General features: G+C 40.4%; 1 protein-coding gene across 1 annotated transcript in view; it reads left to right on the top strand.

Annotated features, from left to right (window-relative positions):
• Nucleotides 1-25709, top strand: part of fhl3a (four and a half LIM domains 3a) — a 35885-nt gene that overhangs the window by 4693 nt on the left and 5483 nt on the right. The window contains exons 2-3 of the mRNA XM_028581243.1: nucleotides 22728-22900; nucleotides 23909-24083. Coding sequence (XP_028437044.1) covers nucleotides 22745-22900; nucleotides 23909-24083 — 331 coding nt within the window. The 5' untranslated portion in view covers nucleotides 22728-22744. The remainder of the gene's footprint in view (nucleotides 1-22727; nucleotides 22901-23908; nucleotides 24084-25709) is intronic.

The following is a 25709-nucleotide window of genomic DNA, read 5'->3' on the forward strand; positions in this document are numbered from 1 at the left end:
ATGTTGGGCTGTGGCTAATGGCTAAATCATAGGATAACCTATGGTTATTGGAGGCACTTGAGGAGAAGAATGTTGGGCGAGGAGAATTTCTCCAGTAGGAGGTAAAAAGATGTTATTTCACCCTGATAAATCTCTGCTAAGAGAGATGACACAGTAAAGAGCCAAGGCTTACCCTTCATACTGTAACACCACATCTTTATATCTGGGATAAGAGAGTGATCTTCTCTGGATAATATTGTTATTAAGGGAATCACTGGTCCATGGCTTTTGTCAGAAGTGGATCACTATTGAATTTGCTGTTTGCTTTATTTACTAACTGTAGACTCAGTAAAGAAATGTATTCCACATTTTTGAGGCTGACCGACACGCCTAACCACCGTGGTGTCTTTGAATTGAAACTTCTAATAGAAATATGTATTCCATAGTATAGCTATATTATGAGTAAGTCCACAATAATTTAACAGCAACCATCCGCCTACATGGAACAGAAAGAGGGTTTTTATTTCAATGGGAGCAGCATCGTCGTCATACTTCCCATTGAACGTTCTTGCAAACTGGCTTAATTGGGCAATAATTTGAGACCATGTGGCAGGCAGTCCATAACCACGCAGTGATACACAGCAGGCGTTAAACAAGGCAACAATGCCTGAGGCTCAAAATGTCACCTTTCAAAACACTGTAAACCCCTGAGAGACTGGGCTGTTAACAAAGTATTTCTTCAACAACATGCTAGGAGGACTCTGTTCTCAAAACAGATGTCTCGTAGAGGTAATTAAGCCCTGGCACTGTATACGTGCTTTGTTTGTTCCACCATGCCACCACTGTATCCCCACGTTAAACCCCTGCTGCTGTGGTAGTTGTGTCTTTATATGGCTAGTAACTTCAGTTTGCCACAATGCCAAATGCATTAGTGTTGATTGCTTCCCAGACACTTAATAGGGTATGCTCCCACAGCTGCAAAGAATGAGCCCAGACTGTGACATCATGGCAGAGGAAGTGCAGTGATGAGAGTGTGGGTGTATGGCAAAGTGTTGGTGTTTAGCATGTTCACATTTTTATTCAAACGTGTTCTCTGTGTTGCACAACCGTCTTCCAGGGATGAACCTGAGTGACCTGACTTGTTGGACTGAATGAAAAGCAGTTACTTGTTCTGATTAGATGTGTATTATCTTGTCTCTGATAAATACAAGACTGTTTTTTTGGAGTGCAGCTGTGAGCTTGAGCGTTCCCCCTAGCTCAAAGTAAACACTGTCAAAAGGCCTGCTCTGCATGATGAAACTAGTGAGCGATCCAGAATGTGATCCTTATCCAGAGTGACTTACACCATTCCTCTCTCATTGTCTTTCTTTCCCAATATGTCTTTTGCCCACTAGTATTTACAGGCACACTCCCTTATTTTCATCTCTATAGCTGTGTTGGAGAAACAATAGTCTCTACAGAAGAGACAGGCTTAGACAAGCCAGACGTGCTACATACACTGTAGTGTGGATTTATGTCAGTCACTAATCCGTAAATTGAACTGTATATGACAATTTCACCTTTTTCAAAATACACAGACGAGACTGCACTTGGCACTGTTCGGGCACACTTTGGCACTAATTTGTTAAGCTGTCACAGTTGCATTGAATACTAGTAAGAAGCAGCCAGGATGTTTCTTGGCCTCCTTTGCTTCTCTGCGTTCCCTCACCTTCATGGGATATTAAACGGCTCTCATATGGTGCCATAAATGGCAGAAAGTGTCCTTGGTGTGGCTATAAAAGGATGTCAGCTCCTCGATGGGAAGATGACGGTGATTTACGACAGAGACCAGTAACAGAGAGCTAAGGAGGGATTTCTTGGCTTCATCAGGTGAAGTTGAGAGAGAGAAAATGAAGGGATGAGATGGAGAGAGGAATGGCCCGAGTACACTATTATTGCCTGTGGGCCCATCTGTCAACGGGCTGTCACAGAAAGGCGTAATTGAAGTCAAATGCATGTCCCTACTCTGTATAGTTTACTCTGTGTGTAACACCTCTCCATCTTGGAAAAGTTCCTATTAGTGTGGCGAAACTATTTACCCTTTTCACAACAAATGTACACAAGAGAACGAACATTTTGTGACTGACCCAAAGCATCGGTGTCAGCTCTCATTCACCTCATGTAATTGAAGTTCTTGAAAGTGGTGCAGTGAGAACATTACAGTGAAGTGCTGCTTTGTTTGACAGCGTATGTACAACCAACAGATCATATTGAGCTCAGGATGTTTGTAGTAATCGGACATAACTCAGTTCAGAGGGAGATCAGAGCATTTACATTCAATACAATTACCAAATGATTCCCAGACCTCCAGTACCAGAGAATACTGTCGTTGTTGTTGTTTTGCTTTGGTTGTTATTTAGCATAATCATCTGGTGTTGGAAGACCCTCTATTCTAGAGAGTAAAGCCATTGGTGCTGTAGCCAGATCAATTTTCTTTTACCAAGCTCCAAAGGTCCTCACATGCACATCCACACACTGCTGTGTGGAGGTCATCCTCTTGAATTTTAAATGATATCCCCTGAATTGTTCCGATATATTTCTACTATGTATATGCATCTGAGATAATCTATATGAAGCATAAGACGAAGCATATACATATATAATTACATATAATATATACATATATTTCCTAAAATTGCATATAGAAACCTCTGTTCTATGGAATGAACTAAAGCTGTCAGTTAGCACAAATTCAAAAACCAATATCTAAACCATTTCAGAATTTAACACATTTTTAAAGATATTAAAAATCTATTCATATTTTTAGCTACATATTTAAGAAATGCAGTCTGGTGCTGCTACAATTCTCTGGTTCAGCCGTCACCGCAGTTCACAGAGATTACAAAAACACATAATCATAAATATGCTTTATTGCATATGAAGAAATCTCCACCATAGCCTCCTGTCTCTCTCCCACAGCTGTAAAAGCATAGATGGGTACAGTTGAGCGCACTTGCTGCAGTGCATGTGGTTCAGCAATACATTTACAGATGGTACAGTGAAGTGAAAGAACAGTGACTTGATGAACTTTTGTAGCAATTTAGTATCATTTGATGGACAAAAATTACAGATGTCTATCTTTAGCTTTAAAAGAAATATATTTTTGCGTCTATGGAAAAGTCTTTCATCCTGCCATTCAAAACCTTATATCTTCTGGAACATCACTAAATAAAAGACAGACACTCTGCACTTAATAAAGTCTTCAGCCAGGTGTAGATTTCACTTCTTGAAGTTAAAGATACCGTTCCTGTATAGCTCTTTTCATTTATGCCTAGAAATGAAACCGTCTCTTTAATGTCGTAGAAATTATGTGACAGATACAGACCCCTATTACAACTGGCAGCTTGATGTAGTGTATATGTCTCAGGCATTCAGCCAAAGCACCTACAGAGATGGTGCTTGACCGCATTAGGAGCAGTGAAGAGCAAATCTAACACATCTCTGCCACCAATCTACATATACGCACTATATAAATGCACATAAACTATTACACGCTGACTCGAAAACAGTCTCAAACAGGCAGCAGGCTTCTCAGCCATTATGATACAATCAAAAACTCTACATTTTTAATATAAGTGGGGATATTCGTTTTCTTATGAGAGAAAGAGAATTGGGTTTTAGTTATATTTTAATGGCATTAATAAACATGAATTAAAACCAGCTCGAGCTAGGATGCAAGAAGCGTGTTAACACCAGGTGTACATAGGGTTGTACGTTCTCCCACCTCACTGAACGCTGCTCAAAACTGTAGAGTCTGTTAACTCCAATCCTCTCAAGAGTCTGGCAAACATCACTAAGTTGTTTTCTTCTTCACTTTTCCTAGGGTCCACCATAAGTTTGCAATTCTGTTAGTGCTTTAATGGGCCTAAACATTCAGCTTCAAACAGAACCACATCCAATGTTGGCAATGGAAATCAGATCAATGGGTAAAATGGGGGCCAGACGGTGAGCAAAGCACAGCAAAGGGCCAATGACACAAGAACCATGACTTCACTCTGGAAGTATTCAACCCCCCTTTAAAGCCCTCATCCCATCGCACGCTTTCTCTACACAGGCGAGTGGAAACTGTTTAAGGTTTAATGATTGCTGAAGAAAAAGTGTCCCATAGTATGAGAAGTTATGCATGATGATGGTCATTGGTCACACCACTTCATGCAGTGTCTTTGCACAGCGCTGTGTGTTAGTTTCATGTAGCTTTTAACCTTGGTCTACCAGCGCCACTGGATTCTGCTAGTCCAATAATCAAGGCAGAACCATATATCCTAGTAATTTACACGATGCGTGACATACATTTACACTTTACTTGATGGATGAAGAGGCCGTGGAGCCGTTGCGAGAGCTTTGTGGATTCATCAAGCTTCTCACTTTGTTTGTGTCTGTTTTGTGTTCAGCAATGTCCCCGCATCCCTCGAAGCCAAGAATACTCTTATATAGGAAAGAGAGGCAGGATAAAACCAGAATGAGGTCGGACAAGAGTCGGGCGAGAGCTGTGGTTAATAGATTGAAAGAGATAGACAGGTCTTCTTGGAAAGCAACATAATTCAACCACGCTATCAGTGTTTACCAAAGCACCTGTTTTCACGTCGTCTCTCCATTTAACAACTGCAGCTGCTGGGACTTTGCATTTTATCACTGATAATGAATTAGGTGGGGAAGATGAATGGTGTTTTGCATGGCTGCATGATAAAGAGATCCCTGTGTGTGACACTGGGAGATAAGGACCTGACGGATTACAGCTTTGTTCGGGCAAAGTCGAGAAACTAACTATAGGATTTCCTGAACGTGCAGCTCTTTTCTCGAGACTTAAATGAACTTCAGATAAATCCACTGAGATCCATTGTCTACCAAAGGGAGTATTGCTTTTTGATACCGATGCTAATCGGTTTTGGGTGACTACATGTATACATCTACCACTACCACTCCTCTACTCCCCTTTTCTTCTGCTAAGATTGATTTCTACATGACCTGCTAACCGCCAGGTTACCACACAATCAAATTGAACTGTGCTGGCGGTGTGGGTGGATGCAAAAGCTCAAGTAAGAAATAGTAATGCACAAAGGCTCAAGGTCTAGGTGAACCAAGACTGGACAGACAGCAGAGAAAAGGGTAGGTGGGTGAGCGACTGGGGGATGTGGAGAGTGGAAGGTGGAGGGTGGAGGCAGTTCTGGGATGCATGGATGCAGCGTGATTTATGGACACCTTTTTAAAGTGAGCTCATTCCAGCCACACGGCCTGCCTGCTGCATTTTAGAGCAGGGACCTTCTCCTGGCGCTACGGCAAGGGGGCTAAAAGACCGTTAGGTCATCAACCTTCACACGTGTACCACTCACATATGCACTTCCTGATTGTGATAATTCATCAGTGTGTGTTTGGTTTTCAACAAGCAAAAATTGAGCTGCCAGGGCATCCAATGGACTAGGGCTGGACCCGAATATTCGAATATTCGTTCGGTGGGTTGGTATTCGATTTTAAAATTTGACATTCGAATATTCGTTTTTTTTATTTTTTATTTTGGTTTATTTATTTTCTGCATTTATCTCTCGTTCACACTCCAGTCCAGTTGGTGGCGGTAATGCACATTTAAGTTGGTTTGCCAACCGCCAATAAACTACAAAGAAGAAGAAGAAGAAGAGACTGTCGGTACACAATGACGCCCACTTCGAGCATTTAGCAAGCTGGGCAGAGAAGCTAGCGGCGATAAAAAGTGCGGAAATGGAAAACTGTTTCCCGTTTTTCCGTTGTGATTCGGCCAGAAACTTCAACATTGTGAGGCGAAGAGATCGTTTTGGAATATAAAGCTTGGATATTGCATGTCCATGTCTTGGGGATTTATGAAAATCAAGTTTTGGTCAAAATACCACTTTGTTGCTGACAGGACAACGACAACAGGTATGCATGCACTCTATGCATGCATACGTTTGCACAAAAAAAAAGAATGCCCAGGTCTGGTGTAGTGGTTCCAGGCACGATTTTTTTTTTCTTACTTTCTGTTTTCGTTAGTCAAAGTTTTTTTGTTTTTTTTACTCAGTAACGGATAGGATTTGTAATGTAGCGAAATACAATACTTCACTCAAAACGTAATCAAGTATATTTTAAAAAAACGATTTAAAAACTACTTGAAAAATACACAACAAAACTACTGAATACAGTAACGTGAGTAAATGTATTTTGTTGCTTTCCACATCTGCTAAATGGAAACTGATTTGATCACTTCCCGTTAGCATTCCATTGACTGCCGTTCATTTTGGCGAAATGAAATGATAGCGAATAACTTTACATCTGAAGCGTTTAAAGACTCTATTTGTCCATTGTTTATTTCTAAAGAAACACGACAATGTATAAAAGGCTCCATTACCTTGTGTCTCACGTTATGGCTCCGTAGCAGACGTTTTTGTAAAAATAGGCTAACGATTGTGTCATAACCACGCAACTTACTGTCGCACAGTAGAGAAATTACCAGGCAGGCATTACTAGGCAGTTTCGACTCACATTAGCTGTTTAAGTTTAATTACTAATGTTAACTAGCATTTTAGTTAGCAATAATTAGCCTGTGCCTATGTTATCTCCTTACATATACCTACGCTCTCAGTCTGCAAGATTCAGAATGATTGAGATTTCTCTTGGCACAGCTACCAGAAGACTTACAACTTTCAGACAGGTTGCTCACGTCACATCTACGTCTTCGAACTCAGTTGGAGGCTGCGCAGTAACGCTCAGCTATCACTGGAAAAGTGCTTCTAATATCCTTCACTGGTCTCCGTCCACAGCAACGGGATCTGTTGGTCCATTCTATATATGTCAATGCTTCCATCTTCTGTTCTGCTGGTGAGGATCGAGGACTAAGGCGCATGGCTTGGCAGTAGTCCGTCCCAGTACCTCAGTCTGGTTTGAATTCATCATCTATTGTGCTGGGATTGTCATAACCAAGATCTTTCCACTTTGTTTGAAACTCGTTTCCTAAATATATCAAATTGTTTGATCTTATCAGCTTCATTTATGCGAGCAGAAAAGCCGGGGATTGTGAATATGAGCAGTAATTACACTCGAGGGGAAGTCCTCACAAAGGGACTTAAACCAACTGAGGGTGTGTGTATGCAGCTGCTCAATGTGTCTGCTCTTACTGCACAAGTCACCCATTGTCCCCCAGTTTGGCTGCTGTGTTTATTTTTTGTTTGATCCCTCTATCTACCCTCAGCTTTGTGTGTTCACATGTGTGTGTGTGCATGCATACTACTGAGAGTGTGTGACTACGCGTGCACGTGGCTGCAGGTTTGTCTGTGTCTCTGCGACTTTGTCCTTCTGTAGGACTGTGTCAGTGTGTTTAGACATAACACACCTGCTTTTTCATTGTGACTGTGTGTTTGCAAATGTGTGTGATCATCTTTCTGAGAAGTCCCAGGGATGCCTCTGTTTGGGGGTAACAGGAATAAGCACTGTGTGTGTGTGTGTGTGTACTGACTTGGACATCCTCATTGTTATCAACCCCACACTGGTGAAAGGGGTTGTTGCCCAGTAGGAAAATAACCCACATTTGGTTCTCACAGGACATACCAGAGTAAAGGAAAAAGACATATGTTTTTATGACAGGAAAATGATGCACAGGGATGTTTCAGAGGTCAACCCACATTATCACGTCTATTTTTAGATGTTTGGTTTTATGCGGTGGGATTTTGATGTGTGGTGATTTAAAATACACATATAATAATATGCATTTAACTGTATGCACTGGTGACTTGTGAGTGTTTTTTTTTAAGTAAGTTTGACCTGATTTCCTACATCTGCATCCACTGTAGAAAAAGGACGTCTAAAATCTCCCTAAATGATCTAAGTTTGGGATGTATTATTATATCTGAGTTCCCTGATGGGTTCAATAGTTTTTATGGCATAAACACATCAATTTTCACTTTGCCACGGCATCCCTAATAAAACGCTGGGTTGTACCCTCAGTCAGTGCTGCACAGGATGAAACGAGAGCTAAGCGTCACTGCCAAGAGGTTTATGGTCCAGGGGAATGAGGGCACTGTTTACATGTTGCCAGGGAGATGTGTCTGAGAAGGGGAAAAAATGGCTGTATGTACTGGAAATGACTTCTTAGATATTCATCCCAGTCGTTTCACATTTGGCAGGCCCCCATCGATTTTCTAAGCAAACGTAATGCTTTTTTTTCTTCCTTTTTCATATGAACCCATCTTCTAAGGGTTACAGACTCGGGCAAGGGAGAGGGGTGAGTATTTTGGTCTGTTGCGGTTTGGGAGCTAATTCTTGCAGCTGTTGTCAAGAATGTAGATTTTTCTTAGTACTGCTTATAATGTATAATACCCACGAAAGCCCTCTGAACACAGTGATTGGAAACATCCACCTGCTTATAACAACATATTGAATGTTCATGAGTAGGGATGTTGGTATGTATGCTTTAAAGAAATAAATACTCGTCTTGTCTGGACATTAACCTCAGGGTCAGGTGCCATCACTGAAGCCACGAGCCGCAAGTCTGAATGAGTTATAAATAATTGCTAACAGTTGTGGGTGTGTACTGCACAGTTGTGTGTGGCATGCTTGGATTGCTGAGTGTGCAGCCTGTGAAACCTTATCCCAGCTCCTTGATGTCCCGGCTAGTTGCGCTGACTCAGCAACATTAGGAGACCACCTGGGAATGACCAGTCTGCTGGAGCCATTTTGTGTCTTTTGGTTCATGGTTTGGTCTTCAGTCCCTGTGGGTTACTAATAGCCATAAAGCGTAAACAGCAGTGGTCAGGACACGTTTAAGTCAAAATGATGATGCAGGCATATCATCATGCTGACTGGGCTTTTTCAATTCTTTTAGTTACAATTAAAGTGATGGTTCGGAGTAATTTCACCCTAGGGTCCTTTGCACCATGACCTCGAGCCAAACACCCCCCCAGAAGCTTTTTTCACCTGGGTCGAACATTGGGAGAGTTAGCGTAGAGTAGCGTTATCAGCTGAATAGCTTAGCGCAGGGGCTAATGTATCCAGTGATGTATCTCGTAAATGACCCCACTAATAATGCCCAAAATGATACCAAACTTCTACACTAGTACAAATAGTTTATTTACTCATAAAACGATGGATTGGAAAGTTTGTAAGGACACCAGAAATGTATGTAAATAATGGCTTCTCGTCTCTGCTGCTGCTGCTGCTGCTGCTGCTACCTAACGGGCAGTAAGAGTGCTTAGGGCCAACACCGAAAAGAGATGCAACAAAAATATTTATTAATTTAACTTTTTTTTTTTAAGTAAGTGCTGTAGTATAACTAGCAGGAGACAAGTTATAATTGAGGTAAGTTTGGAGACATTACCTTATTTAATCATTAAATTAATAAATATTTTTGTTGCATCTCTTTTCGGTGTTGTAATTTGTAGATGGCCCTAAGCACTCATCTTACTGCCGGCAGCAGCAACAACAACAGCAGCAGAGAGCAGAAGCCAGCAGGCAAGTGTTATTTACATACACTTCTGGTGTACTTACAAACTTTCCAATCCATCGTTTTATGAGTACATAAACTATTTGTACTAGTGTAGAAGTTTGGTATCATTTTGGGCATTATTAGTGGGGTCATTTACGAGATACATCAATGGATGAAATTACTCCGAACCATCACTTTAACTAGTGGATTTTATACTATACAACTATATAATTAGTTACCTGTACACAGTGAAACAGTGTTAAATCACACTGTAACAAGAATGAATTGGATTTGCATTCAAGGAGGTAATGTGCTGAGCTAAAAAAGGCAAAATTAAGAGTTTTTTTTCTTTCTTCCCCTCATGATATAGTTTGCTCACATAATTATATATAATAATGACAGAATCTGCTTTCGTCCTGTTTCATTATTTAAGTCTTTGAGATTTGCATTACCATGAAATGAGAGTGAAATTTCCCATTTCCCTCTGACAAAGCACAGGGACAACTGATAAGATAACTGACAGTATTTATCAGCTGAACAACACACACTTTTCTACCAAAGTTAAAAAAAAACTAAAAAACATGTCAGATTTTCTATCACATCAAAAACGCCAAGTAAAAGCATCCTCAATATCCGTGATCATTTCATGGTCCAAAACTCCATAGCAACAATTATTGGCTGCAAACAGGACACTTTTGAAGCTGTGGTGGACAAGAGGTCACTGAACAAACTGTTATCTATCATGGATAACCCCGACCACCCTCTCCACCCCACACTGGTCCAACACAGGAGCACCTCCTCTAAGAGGCTTCGACAGCTTCGATGTTGCACGGACCACTACAACAAGTCATTCCTACCACAGGCAATTCAACTTTTTAACACTTCATCACTGAGCATCACTTGTGCATCTTGCACAATAGGTTCATCTACAGCTTTATCAACAGTTGTACATTTTTATTCTCAACTTGTATATATTTTAAATTATTTGTTCTTATATCCTATCCTATTATTATTTCATGTATATTGTATCCTATTATTTCATGTATATTCTGTATGTGTCCTGTGTGTCTGATATTTTGCTGCTGCAACACTGGAATTTTCCATTTTTTTGGGATCAATAAAAATCTCTATCTATCTATCTATCTATCTATCTATCTATCTATCTATCTATCTATCTATCTTCAAAGGCATGTTCTTCAAATCCTTTATATCTGTTAGCCTTGACAGTTTAAAGCAGTTTGTGTTATTTATGTGAGAAGTCCAGAGGTAATTTTCCATTGTGATGACTTGCAAGACATGCACTGTGTCTGTCTGGCCTGTAGCAAAGACACAGATAAATGTTGATATTACTGTTTTGCCACTGAAGATATGTCATCAGAAGGGCTCTTTCTGTTCCCCTTCTGGAGGTTGGTCCTGTGAAAATAACATCCTCTCAAGGGGCTTGCAAACCAGTAACTGAATCACCAAGCTTGCAAATGAAAGTACCCTGACCTCACTATGCATACTTCTCATTCTACTCGGCTATGAATGGAGACTGTGTTGTGTTACACAGTACAGTAAGCAAAGTGAATACATTTATTTAAACAATGTGCAGATCCACAGTCCTCAGAAAAGCAAAGCAGGTGTCAAAACTGAGATGGGTCTCCACTAAACAGTGAAGGCTTCAGATTTCAAAGGGATGCCCTATCCCTTGAATCACAGGGTAGATGACGACAGGGAGGATGTGAATATATCAAGGATAATGACTAAGATATCCATTTTTGGGCACAAATCTGCCTTGGGAAACTTTGGAGTGAAGGGGTCCCTGGGATTAATGTCCATGTTTGTTTAAAGACAAATAATATAGTCTTCCTCTCATACGGAGGCCTTAGAACAACCCTGCTCAACTTATTTATTCTAAAACCAGCGTCCACACCAAAGCACTGAGTGAGACCCCCAGAAAATATAACTGTTACCCTGAGATCTTTCAGCACCTTTCTCAGTTTTCCTTTTGCTGTATACAGTATGCGTATCTGTGTGATGGTACAGTTTTGTTCAGCAGGCATCAGCTTTTAATCTTTTTGTTGAATATTGGCTGTTTATCACACACTCTCTTTAACTCCATTGTTTCTGCATTCCTTACCTTCCTCTCCTCTCACCACACTGTTTACCGCCTCAAAGTGTTTCCAAAGATCAGCTAGCAGACTGTCAAGATTTGCTTTCTCTCTCGCTCCAGCTTTCCCTTTGCCATCTAAACATTTACCGGCAAATACCAGCACAGAGGGAGAAAAAAAAAAGACAACCTTTCTTGCATTCTCCAGGCTGTGACTCTCCAAAACCTCCACTGGCACACAGGAGTTGACTGCATAGTTTCCCCAATGCAAACCAGATGTGAAGCGCTAATGTATAGCAGCAATTTTTTTGGGCTTCAAAGGAAGACAAATGTAGGCCAAAAATGTAGTCTTTTGGTCATCCAGACACACAGTGATATATAAATAAATTCAGATTCATTCCTGAGTTCCAAACTTTCCCTCGTGGTGGTTGGGACAGCACTGTATGATTTAAAATAATTGCGATGTTATTGTTTGGTGTTGGTGGAGCATTGTGGAACATTGGGATTGAGACAGGCTTGTGGAAGGGGACAGATGAGCGGTGACAATTGCATTTTCAGATGCGCATTTCTTCAGCAGTTTTTGCCATCCATATGCACGTGGAATCCTCCCTGCAAGCACGTCCTCAAGTCTCTGTGTGCCAAGTAACTGTCAGATTATGACAAATGTATGTTTTAAGTACAACTAAACATACGTCAGTGCAGGCTTGTGCAGTGCTTTCTGTTTATCCTTTGTACTCATTTAAATCACCATATCAAATCCTTTAATAATAATTGAGTCCAGAAGGCTTGACGTACAGTTCTTTTAGGCCATCTGCTATTCACTTGCAGCTTTACTCTAATGCTGCAGTGTGTACCACACAACAGAATCAAGGCTAATATTAAAAGACATCAAGTCATAACCCCACACTTGCATGGTCATTAAAAGTTGCCAAGAAGGGACAAATTACAAAGGCCGTGGTGACATTTGCTGCTGCAGGTAGTCATTTTCCTCCTTTATGTTTATGTTGTTGGCTTTCATTTGAGCCCTCTGTCTCCTCCCACTCCACACCAGGCAGTGTTTAAACGCTCAGAGACAATAACAGGTTAGCGCTCCAGTGTCTGGTCCTGCAGCCTGTGCTGTATCGTCAAGTCTGACCCAGGCTCCCACAAAGAAGCAGGCTCAGGTGCCCCCGGAACGACCCCCACCCTTACTCCCCTCCGCCCAGCCACAGCTCTTGATGTTATTAAAAAAAAAAGTCAGTGAATTCAACTTTTCTCAGTAGCTTTGTGCTTATAGGTGTGTGTGTGTGTGTGTGTGTGTGTGTGTGTGTGTGTGTGTGTGTGTGTGTGTGTGTGTGTGTGTGTGTGTGTGTGTGTTATGTGTGTGGCCCAGGTTCTCCTCTAATGCAAGACATTTTACAAAAATGACAACACTCATAGTAGAGTCACTGGTTGTTTACTCTATCTGAACATTCGCTGACCCCATCTTATAAATGATGACTCAAAGCTGTCATGTCAATGTCATGATATTTGCATTTTTTTTGTCTCACAACTACACTAAACTGCCATTTTTATGACTTTTTTAAGAAAGCAAAAATTATTTCTTAACATCGGAATTAAAATACTTTTTGTATGTCCACAATGAGTACTTGTAAGCTTGTTTAAATAAGCACATCTGTTTATGAATGGGGCTGCTGCATTATCTCTCCTTCATGAACAATTTCCTCCTCTTCCTGTGATAAGATTCATTGCCTCAGAGTGTCCTTTTGATTACTGGACTTCTTTTATCTGATGCAGCGAAAGCCAGCAGGAACTGCACATCAAACTTGACTAATAACAAATATCTTTCAACGTCCAACTTTTGTGTTGTTTTATTGTGACCTGAATGGTTCTAAACTGTTGCCCATGCAGACAATTAGTCATGTTGATGTGATTTAGCTTGTGGAGAGACCAGTCTCATAGAATGAGTGGATCTGGAAGCTTCTTCTAAAGGAAACCTGACCTCAGTTTTTCAGTCCCTTAAAGAAAAACATATTGTAATCCCTCTGACATTGTGTCATAAACATAAGTTCTGGACCATTAAAAAAGTCTTGTGCAATTCATGTCTTTGCCTTTTTGGCATTAGTCACCAAATGGAAAAGTCTTCGATGGTCATGAGGTGCTGGAATAACTAAGATCAGACGACTTCTCCATCAGGCTCCTTTCAAGTGGCCACTGGACTGAGACACAAATGAACTTTTCTGAAGTGTGTTTTTGACATTGTACTTTATTTTTGATATGCTCAGCCAGGCCCTCAAATGATATACTTAAGTGTCCAGGGCTGTACTTTTTTCTACATCTCAAAGCCAGCCAAGGAGCTTAACTGTATCTGGAAGATGTCCAGACACCAGACAGAAGGCAATGCGATGGTGTCTGTTTATCCAAACGCAGCTTTCCTCTAATTTGATTTAAGACTTGTCAGACTGTAGGTTTAAGATCCTGCTCCAGTAGTCATTTGCCTCTAAATGTCACCTTTTTTTTCTTTCTCTCTCTTTTCTTGTCCCACTGTTTTTTTCTACTCTGTTGCTTCCTCACTCCCTTTGGGACATGTATAAAAGGAAACAGTGTGTTTTTTAAGGGGACCTGCTCAGCAACACACTCCTTCCTCTGATGTGTGAGTCTATTTGCTGCCAAAAGATCTAGAGGTCGACCGATATGGGTTTTCTCTGGCCGATGCCGATCTTTAGAAATCAAGGTCAGCCGATAAATGCTGCAGATTTTTTTTGCCCGATATTTGGCCGATATGTGCTTGTTTTTAAACCTCTATTTGAAAGATAAAATGTAACACTAATATACACAGAATTTCTCAACAAAAACATTTATTGAACACTTCACCAATCTACACTTGTATACTTCAATTAAAAATGTATAATTTAAAAACATACTGTATATTGTATAAATAATATATGAAAAATATATTAAATAAACGAAACAAGTAAGAAGAAAATTTTTGTCAAATAAACTTGTAAATGAAAAAATAAAGTTTAGTGCACTTAGCAGCATTTATTAAACTTCTGAGAATACAAATCTGCACATCTTCACAGAAAGTGACATGTTATTATTAATCTCAACACTATTTCCTCCTAACTCCTGTTGAATCAAATCAGACTAGGGTTATCTAAAGTCAATTCTTGTTCACCTTGTTTGTTAGATCATTGTTCATTTGTTGAAGTGTTGTATCTGTGTTTTGGGGATCCTACTGTTACATGTCCGGTTGCACTCATTAGGATCAAAACTCTGAGTTGTAATTTAAAACTCGTCCAGCCAATTTAATAAAATTAAGGGTTTTATTCATGCTCGAGTCCATAGATGCAGTTAATGGATACAGGCACGGAGAACTGAAGGCTCTGTTAGCAACGATTAGCTCCGTTAGCGGTTAGGTCCGTTAGCGGTTAGCTCCGTTAGTGGTTAGCTCCGTTATAGGAGTGGATGAGACTGCCACGCACAGGGGTAACAACCAGGCTTTGATAAATGACATTCGGGGAGCTTCCACAGCGGTGTGGCTGCGGTGTTTTGTACGGTTTTATTAGTACAGTTAATTCCAAGGCAAGAACACCAGCAATATGCTAGCTACTACTAACGGTAGCGTCGGAGCCTGAAGTGACTGTGCGAGACACACAGCGCAAGAATTCACGAGTGGAGGGGCTGGAGGCAGGTGGTCTGAGTGCGCTGTAAAAAATGTTGCCTATTCATGTTTTTAACACTAGGCGGCCCGCAGATGCGCCTGCCTATTAACCGGCTTGATATACTGGGATATTGGCCGATGCCGATTATGTAAAAAAATGCCAACAATCGGCCGATTAATCGGTTGACCTCTAAAAAGATCACACAGTTAAAGGTGACTGATATACTTCTGTAACTACTTTCTTAAAGTAAATCAGATCGTACTATGCACAGTAAAATCCACACTTGTTAAAGTATTCACTAGGACATAAAAGCGCACTATGGACCTATAAACACAGACGTAACAAATAGAGCAGTTGCCCTGGTATTGAAATGGTTTCTTCCTAACTGCATTGCTTGCAGACCTCATTCTACAGCACAGCCACAACGTTTGCAACGTTCCCCACTTGGCAATAAACCAAACCATTTTGAAATCGTCAGGCATCATTGGCAGACTGTGATGCTATTTCCACCACCGGTAATGTTGTCTTATCAGAATGGATACAGTTGCAAGACTTCTGCTCTGTGACTATAATTTATGTTAGAGATATGGCATTTCCACATTGGCCCTGCATTATCAAAGCCACAAAATGTGGGGTTTTTGTGTTGTAAGGAAGGGAAAAAACAGTTAGCTGTTGTCCCTTATTGACACAATGTCAACAAGTGAAAAAACAACAGCTGCTCCACTGATATCAACTTTATGGACTCATGGAAAATAATTTACATTTAGCTTACAATAGGGCTTAATTTCCTTGTAGTGCTAAATATAAAGACACTGAAAATATGCCCAAAACATTGAAAGTAAAACATCCTTTGTCCTGAAAATACTTACTTGCTTACTTGTGAACCTAATTAGATTTTGTGTTTTTTTTGTTTACATTTGTTTATTGTAAATAGGCCTGTTGGTAGGTGCAACATTACACTATTAATGTAACAAACTGATCCACAATAGGTGTCTGTAGACATTTAAACTAGTAAATTAGAAATTACATCTTCGAAAGTCAGTTTTCATGACTTTTACATAACATTTCAAACGTGAACATTTTCAGTGCAATTTATATATTGCATTTCATTATACATTTTCTATAATTAGTCGACACAGTAATGTCATCTTTTTCTCCTCTAGTGTAAGGTAGAACTTAATGGCAGTGAGAGACATTGGAGATGAAGACATTTTGTAGTTATGATGCGTTCTTTTTGTCTTGTAATCGCAACTAGTAGCTCGAGTGTGACGTCACATCCATGTCAGAAAACGAATAACCGCGGGTTGTTGCGTTCTTTTTGTCACACAATACTACAAGTCGGAGAAAAGATGGATTTTTGTAACATTTTTAGTAACATTTAGGATTCTATTCACTCAGTTATTGACATATTACACAAATATATTTCACAGTTTGATACATGAAAATTACGTTTTGATAAACGTTAACGTTAGGCTACTGTTCTGCTTTCTGCTCAAAACTCGGCTTAAAGCCATTGTTGTCATATAGCAACCGAGCGTCTCTAGCCAATTTCAGCTGCACAAGCTACAAAATAACTAATCAGGCGGTATTTAACTCCTAATAAGACTGTAGTGACATGCCTATAGGTAGCAGTATAAAGTGCTATGTGTACGACTTCTTCATTTGGTTACAACAAAGACAAAAGTGCTTAAAATTGTAGAAAACCACAATGTTTACTACGTGTGATGCACGACGTAGCCATCTTTGAAAGTGAGCTTGGGGTCCTCTCAGTTCAGATGACTTGACGAGTTGTATATACGACCTCAGTGGCGTTCTCTTTGCAACTTCCGGTTCGTAACTCCGGAAAACAACTTGTAAATCGACTTCGGTGGACAAAAAGAACGCACCATTATTTTGTCATTTTGCTTGTGCAGCACACAACCATCTGCCCGCTGTGGTCAAGATGATCTCTCTTTTCTGTTGAAGTACCATGATGTCAAGTGCTTTGTCTAGTCTTAGTAAAACAGGTACTTTACAAGCAGATTCTTCTAATGGATGGCAGAGAAAGGGGGGGAAGAAATGGCAGGCTCGTTCCCAGCAGGCTGTGCGGACTGTTCATTTGGAATCAACCAGAGCGTAAGCAAAGTTTGGGCTGGGGATTAACGGGCCTGCCTGTGGGACCGGTCTGGACAGGGTATCTGCTAGCCCTTCAGTAACCAACCATGACTATGTTGCCCAGCAACAGCATAAAGGCCTGCTTGCTTGCATTGGTCTGTTGCTCTGTAGTATCTCACTATTGGCCCTGAACTTAACCCCCTTATGCCAGTCAGGGAGGGTTGTGAGGACTAGTAGAATGTAGCCTTGGCATTCTTCTGCTATCTTACATCCGGATGACTAAATGTCTGTTTGCAGCCCCGGGAAGATACAAGGTGTATTACACTGCGGAATATTAACTAAGGGATTAAATCTGACAAATACCATCATTGTAATGGATGATGCAGGGCCTAGAACCACGCGACACAAGGGGAATTATCCTGCTTATATCATGCCAACAAAATGCTGTATGTAATCAGAAAAAAAATTGTCATTAATTTACACATACAACAAATTCCGATCTTACTTTTCCGTTTAAGAAAAATCACAAAATGTAGTGCCTGAGCCTCCAAATTTCTGTGAGCAACACACTGAGGATTTGGGTTTTCATTAAAGGTCCAGTGTGTAACGTGTTTAGTTGTTCATTATCAAAATCTGTTGTTGCCTGTTCACAAACTTGTCCTTTTTCATGAATATTTACCACCACCATCAATTCCAAGTATTCCTTTTGGCTTGAAATTTTACATTTTCATTTGCATGAACTTGGGTAGATGCTCCATATTCATGCGCCATCTTGAAATACGTTAGCCGGTAAGGGACATACAGGACATACTGCTCCGCCTTTCGCGTATTTGCTGTCACTTGATAAAATCACAGGTGCTGCTAATTAGAGCTGGGCAATATATCGATATCGTGATTGTCTTAGATTTTGGATATTGTAATATCGTAATATGGCATAATTGTTGTCTTTTCCTGGTTTTAAAGGCTGCATTACAGTAACGTGATGTACTTTTCTGAACTTACCAGACTGTTCTATTATTTGCCTTTACCCACTTAGTCATTATATCCACATTACTGATGATTATTTATCTAAAATCTCATTGTGTAAATATTTTGTGAAAGCACCAATAGTCAAAACTACAATATCGTTGCGGTATCGATATCGAGGTATTTGGTCAAAAATATTGTGATATTTGATTTTCTCCATATCGCCCAGCCCTACTGCTAATGCTGCTAATGGGTATCGTAGCTTCCCGGCCCCGGTAAGTTTGAAAAAGGAAACATGGAGGACCACACATATTCAAAATCCAAATTTCAGGAACAGGAGTCTTCTTCTTCGCCCAGAAAAAGAAAAAGGATATTGAAAAGAGCAAGAGACCGGCGTCATCAGAAAAAAGCATGAAGGCTACTGTAGCTGTAATACGTACTTTGAACTGCGCGGCGCAAGAGAGTTGATTGCGATATATGATCTCAACGCTAGATGGGATATATTCCCACACATTGGACCTTTAAGCTAAAGCTGTGGTGGGGCTAAAATTTTAACGTTTGTCCATAGGGAAAGGAATAACCACAGCAAATTCATCCATCTGTTTTGGAAATACCTTGCTTTTGACAGACTGATATGTTCATATTCAGAATGTTACTGTTAACCGGCCTTTCATCCAACAGAACACAGCCTTGCAAGGCTTAAGGAAACCAGATAGAGACATTTCTGCGTAGTCATTCATACTGACCAATATAGCTGCATTTAATACACATTTTAGTCTCTCTCTCAAATGAACTCCCTCTGGATCATTATAGAGAATGGAATGCACTATTAAACAGAGATCCCCACGCTGTGCTGCAATACTATAATTAAACTCTGTACAATATTTCTGGACTATTGTCTTGTGTGGAGGCTGTGGTGATTTCTTTGAAGCCCACATTTTCCCCAGCAGCCTGAATTTAGTTTAGCTTGCACGGGAGCTGGATTCTTGCGATATCAAGAGATCATGCGAGAATCGCGGGATCGTCATATCAAACGAAAATCTATCTTGTCAGGCTTCAAATAATGAGTTTGAGTCTGAACTACCAGCTCACCGAACCAATCAGCTTCCGGTGAGGAGCTACTGGCAGCTACGGCATGGTTTTTAGGTGTGTGTGATGGCTGCAACTGTTTCGCACAAAACAACAATGGCGGACGTAATAGACGGATGTATTTTTTGAAAGTGCCTGCCCTTTTCTAGACCGTTTCCAACGACGGCTTCTCAGATGGTTCTTACTAAAAAATACATTATATATATATATATATATATATATATATATATATAGAGAGAGAGAGAGAGAGAGAGAGAGAGAGAGAGAGAGAGAGAGAAAGAGAGAGACAACCCTATAACCCAGAACATGGGTTACTATTTGAAGAATAACCCAGCAACCCAAACAATCCAGGAATTGTGTCAAAATATTAGCCCTATAACCCAGAAAATGGTTTCTCTCTGAAAAAATAACCCATCATTTTAACCCAACACAAATAACCCAGAAACTGGGTTGAAGAAATAACCCAGGAGTTTTTAGAGTGCAGTCACAGCTCTGGTATACGAGAACATTATTAACCCAGAGTGGGGTTCTTAGTCACTGGGTTCTGGACATAAAGGAGATGAACCTCTGCTGGGAAGCATATACAGTAGTAGATACAAAGCCCTGTGAGAACTGGACTGGAGTTCTATCATGACCCAGATAGAACTTTTCTTATCTCTTCTCTCCCTTTTCTTCAATTTGGGATTGTGGGTTTTGTGTCAGCAATTACTGCATGCAGTCACGTCTTAGTCCATTGCCCAGGGGTCAGTGTACTGACGTCATGCCCCTCTCTGTGGGAGCCTGTGCCATCAGGAGTTCATTTCAAGCTCTGCATTGGCCACTCAAACACTGATACTCAAAGTGAATCTCTCTAAAATGGAAACACAACAAGACCTGAAAGTCAAAACAAGCCCTTCTTCTGATTCTAAAGTAATACATATTCATAAATCAGGCTTTGGAATCTTTGCAATTGAGTGTAACATTCTCATCTGTGCTTTAGTGAGTTCTCCGTTACTTAGTCTGGCTCAGTGGATGTACATTGCTGGGATAAAGCCTGACATCCAGCGCATCTATCACGCACCAGATTTTCCTCCCCTCTCGTTATCTCCACTATCGGGGCTTAGCACCACCCAGGACGGTTGTGATAAGTTTAAAGAAATACAAACTATCCAGAGCAGTTTTTTTTCCCTATCCCAGAATACAGTAGATAGGTGGTGTAGCCAGGCCATACTGCAGTGCTGACACAGCAGTGTGGAGATAGGTCTGGCAATGCGAGACTATCCATTACTTAATATTAACCTGATTGCTGGCAAATTAGCACCTCTTTGGAGGCCATAAAAACCTTTTATAGAGAAGGAGACTAGCTAAGGCTGCATGGGACCAGTGTGGAAATAATGCGACCATGAGCAACAAGTGATCTATCTCTGGTATAGGGACGTTGGCTAGTTACTGTAGACATCTGCATTTGAGATATTTCATGACCTACTTTCTGCAGCCTTTTAGTACATGGATATGTTGATGATACATATGAATTCGGGAGGGCAATAAAAGCTGTCTGATTTGCTTTGGTAATTAAAGTTGACATCAGACATCATAGCACTGGCCTCCCGGCATTGTGAGTCATGCCTTGTCTCGTTCTCTTACCTGGCAAGCGAAGGCAGCACATACCTACCTAGCACTGCAGATAACATTAAGGTCATATTGCTTATTTTCAGCTCTTTACTTTGTTGATCTAATGTTGAGATTGTGGTTATGTGGGCTTATGGCAACGCCTTTCCGATAATGTGTGTCAAATGTACAGTAATTGATGTTAAAACACAGTTTTGCAAATTCAGCACCTGGCTGTACATTACACAGGCCAACCACAGCTGCTTATTCTGATATTTTGCCATAACTTTCAGATGGTTACTATAAATATAAGATATAAAGATGTATCCATTCAGTCACTAGATAGAGAGATATGGCAATCTAGTGATGCCAGCCAGGCACACACGGCTGCAGGGGTGTTGAGCATTTACACTTTCTAATTTACGTCTTAGGGCCGTCAAAGGTGCTGCGAGTGTCTCTCCAGTTTGGGGAAGTGGTGTTGTGTTAACAAAAAGCCTGTCACTGGGTTGACTATGAAGGCTGTTAACAGGTGAAGTCTGTTGGATCTTGACTTTCTCACCCCTACTCATTAAGAGCTTTTGTCTCGCCAAACGGCTGAGACAGATGAAACATGAGAGTCTGGGACTAATGTTTTCTTTGATGATGGATCCTGTGTGATTTAGCTTTCAGTCTTTGTTCCCTTTTCTGTGTCACCCTGTGTTTTAGTGAGTGTATGCATGTCTCCTCTGTGAATTGTATATGCTGTTTGTGCACTTGCGTAGGTGGACGTTTTTTTGTGTGTGTGTGTGTGTGTGTGTGTAAGGCAGGCAGCAAAGGGCAAGTTTGCAGTTTGATTGATTATTATATCAGAGGCGATTATTATTACTGGGTGGTGGGAATGAGTAGCCAGCAGTGCACCCGGCCAGAGGGCGGTATCACTTATCACTGGGCTTTCCTCCAGCCATGCTGTAATATTTTGGCAACCTGATATTGTTGCCATAATGCTCTCACAATATTAATCTGTCACTTTGTTGTGTGCTCAGTCATGATCAAGGGGCCTATCGCACTGTGAAATCCATGTACTTAAGACAGTACACCTCCTGTATCTGTATATGTACTGTAGTTGCATCTTGCATCTGTAGTTGCTGACAGGAAGCTACTTTTTAGGGAGTCATGTTCAAACAGCTTCAAGTGTCTGGGTTTTTGACACACGTAAACACTCACAAATGATTCATGGGGTTTCTGTATCGGTTGGTGGTCCATGCTCTACTCGCAAATAGGGATATAAATAAATAATATCCTTGCCTCATAAATATTTACAGGTGTGTGTGATGGCTTCACATGCACTATTGTATTCCCACTTAGTCATAAGAGAGAGGCTTTAATCTTTATGTTGCAGATTTTGAGCGGTTGACAGCGACAGGAAGGAGTTTGGTAGTTACCGAGAGAAAGCAACGTAACAGCTCCCTCTCTTGTCTTGTCCCCTCCTTCTGCATCCACCACACTTTCATCACACAGCAATAAAACTTAATAGGCATTGTGTGCTGCCTCTCTTGTTGCTCTATATCATTCTCACTCTTTTTCTACTTGCTCCCACTTGCACAGTGTGTTTTGTTTGAGCTCAGCTCCATTGCTGGTACAAGCCAAAGTATTTACAGCGTAAATATTGGCAGGGAAAGTCTATACTGATGTCCAACTGCTGTACCGGAAAAGGTGACTGAATCACTCCTCAGGACTCTCCCTCCTTTTCTTCCCCTCTTCTATTGTCCCTCTGTTCTTGTTGTTTTTGTTTTTTAAAAATGTTGCCGACTCAAGAGTCTCCTTTCTGTTTCAGGTTTACCGTAAATAACAATGGCTGACAGTTTTGACTGTGACAACTGCAAGGAGTCCTTGTATGGCCGCAAGTACATCCAGTCAGATGACAGTCCCTACTGCATCCCCTGTTACGACAGCCTATTCTCCAACACATGTGATGAATGCAAAGAGCTGATCGGCCATGACGCAAGGGTAAGGCATCCATTTTGACATGATCAGACATGCAATCATCAATCTTCTGCTCAACAGTAACAAGTAGAGTACATACAGTATTTCAGTTGAAACATAACATTTATTTTCTGAAATACATGCACTGGAATTAACCACATTTATGACCTTAGTCTTTCCACACTGTAAGCCACATTGTAACAGTTTAAACAAAGGTAAAGCACATCAAAGATCTGTTCTATTTAGGTTCGAGACATTTTTTACCATGTTTTGACATGGCGTTGGATAGCTGTAACAAAAGTTACATCATGTTAATGACGCATTATACATGCTAAATGAGGCGTGTTCTTTATACTTTGTGTGGCAAGACATAGTAAAGGCTAATTTAACATGCAATTATACAGGCAATTTCCACTAAGTCCACATAAGCCAACGGGCTAATTTTGTGTAAGATTGTAAAAATGCAGCATGAGGGAATGTCTCCCTCTTCACCACAATCAAGTTAAAATTTAATCTTCCCTTAATGGAAAACACTAACATGAAGTGGATCATTTAAGACTTGGCTACGCTACTTATTGAAGTTTACAGAATGGAGCATGTTACAGTGCTTAGTAGTTTGCTTAGCTAAGGAGGCCAATGCGTTATCAACACCCTCGTGGGCAGTTGGTGATAAATAAAGCCAGCATGTTCTTGGCTCAGTGTCCTTTAAACAATCAATTCAACATCCTCGTGAGACTTTTCTTTTTTTTAAAGAAGTGTGCTCACAAATATATTACAGTCTGAACACGTACACACTGAGTAACCACATGCTTGTTGCTGCCTATGCAGACATGTGTCAGTTTGAACCAGACCAATCCAACACTCCTCTCTGCTCCTTTTGTAGCTTTGCCTCCTTTTGGTTGCAATTCTGAAAATGTATAACATGAAAATAAACAATTATAAACTCAAAATAATAAAGGTACATTAATTGTTGTGCTTTATTTATGTAATGACCTCCAAATTCCTTGTTGTCTCCTCTTGTTCTGCTGCCAGGAGCTCTTCTATGAGGACCGGCACTATCATGAGCACTGTTTCCGCTGTTTCCGCTGTGATCGCTCGTTGGCAGACGAGCCTTTTACCTGCCAGGATGAAGCGCTGCTCTGCAATGATTGCTACTGTAACGAGTTCTCCTCCAAGTGTGTAGCCTGTGACAAAATCGTCATGCCAGGTAAGGGTGCAAGACATTTGTGCATAAAGAGATTTAGGTGTTGAGATGTAAGGCTCTTTCCATCTGTGCTCTCTGAATGACTCTTTTTCCAACTATTTTATATGTTTAAAACATTAAAAAAATAGCTTAGCTTAAACTCTAGGAAGAGCGAGTTGATTAAAATGGAATAAAATGAAAGAGGCAGTGACATGTGAAATACCTTGCACATAATGCATTTGACAGCGCCATATATTATGGTACTTCAGTCACCCACTAAGCATTAGTCTTGTTGTCCCACATTTTATTTTCCATGTAGTATACAAATTCAAATTTCAAGATAGATAGATAGGCAAATGACTTTGGCAAATGATGACATGGCAAACTCCAGGAAGCAGGGTGACTGAAAAGTACAAGGTAACAGATCAAGCAGATATAGAACGGTAAAGAGGTTTTAGAAAAAAGATGAAGAGACAAAGGTGAGGGTCTACAATTGAGCAGCAGCCAGTGCTGAATGTGACAGAGTAATTGCCAGTCTGCTTGACTTGTTGTCTGTAAACCAGATCCCCAAGGCTGGCGGGCTGCCAGCAGACTAGTGATAACAAGAGATAAGCAAGTCAGTTATTTCAGCACCCCTGTAGCAGCTTACACTGCCCTCATAAAGTAGCAAATTATTTCAGGAAGAGTATGACATTCCCCTTTAGTTCCACTGTAAGTAATCACATGTTTTCTTATGAAAATAAGGTTTAGAGAAGTAACAAATAGTTATAGAGAGTGATCAGATTAAATACATCTTAACTAGGAAAGATCCTGGGATTTAGTAATATACAATACTGCAAACTCTTGAACATCACCTCTCCTACATACTCTTGGATGTGTTACCTCTCCTCCAATTAAAGAACTAGCAGCCCTTTTTGCCATCATATAGAATATGTACACCCTCAAAAACAGGCACACACACTTGTTTAGCAACTGGATGCAGTGCTGAAGGAGAGAAGAAACGTAATACCAATGCCAAGATGATTTGGTTAAAAAGATTTCTCTGATAAAACCGCTGCAATCCTCTAAGCGCCAGAGATGGTCACACAAGATGTTGCATGTCTCTCAGACAATGGTCTTTTCTCACTCAGTTGGAAAATCCTCCGACAGACAGCATTTCTGTTGTTGTCACTGTCCACTGTGACAAAGCATCTTATTTTAGTTTTTATTTTGAAGTTTGAAACAATTTATTTGCCAAGTAAAAAACATCCATAGGAAATCCATTGATATAAAGTCACACTGAAAACCTACAATTCATACTGTAGCAACAGAGTACATAGTAGCATGTGGTGCAAGAGGCCCTGTAGGGCAAATCAACTGTCCAAAGCATATTGACAATAGCCTATTTGCAGAGAGCAAAATACAGGATTTGCTTCCAGATGTAGGAGGTATTACCCGCATTTTTAATAATTTTAAATTGTATTCAAAGCTCTTTAAGATTGTTGAAATGCTTGTGAAATTGCCCCCAAAATGATGCGCACTGTATTTAGCATTTCAGATAGTTTACTTTTATTCTGTTTGTCAAATATTCAAACCTAACTAATAACTAACAAGCTAATATTGTCCTCCTTTCGTCCACTGTAATTGCTGTAAGTTTATAACCTGCAATGC

The sequence above is a fragment of the Perca flavescens genome, chromosome 6 (assembly GCF_004354835.1).
Source record: "Perca flavescens isolate YP-PL-M2 chromosome 6, PFLA_1.0, whole genome shotgun sequence".
NCBI lineage: Eukaryota > Metazoa > Chordata > Actinopteri > Perciformes > Percidae > Perca > Perca flavescens.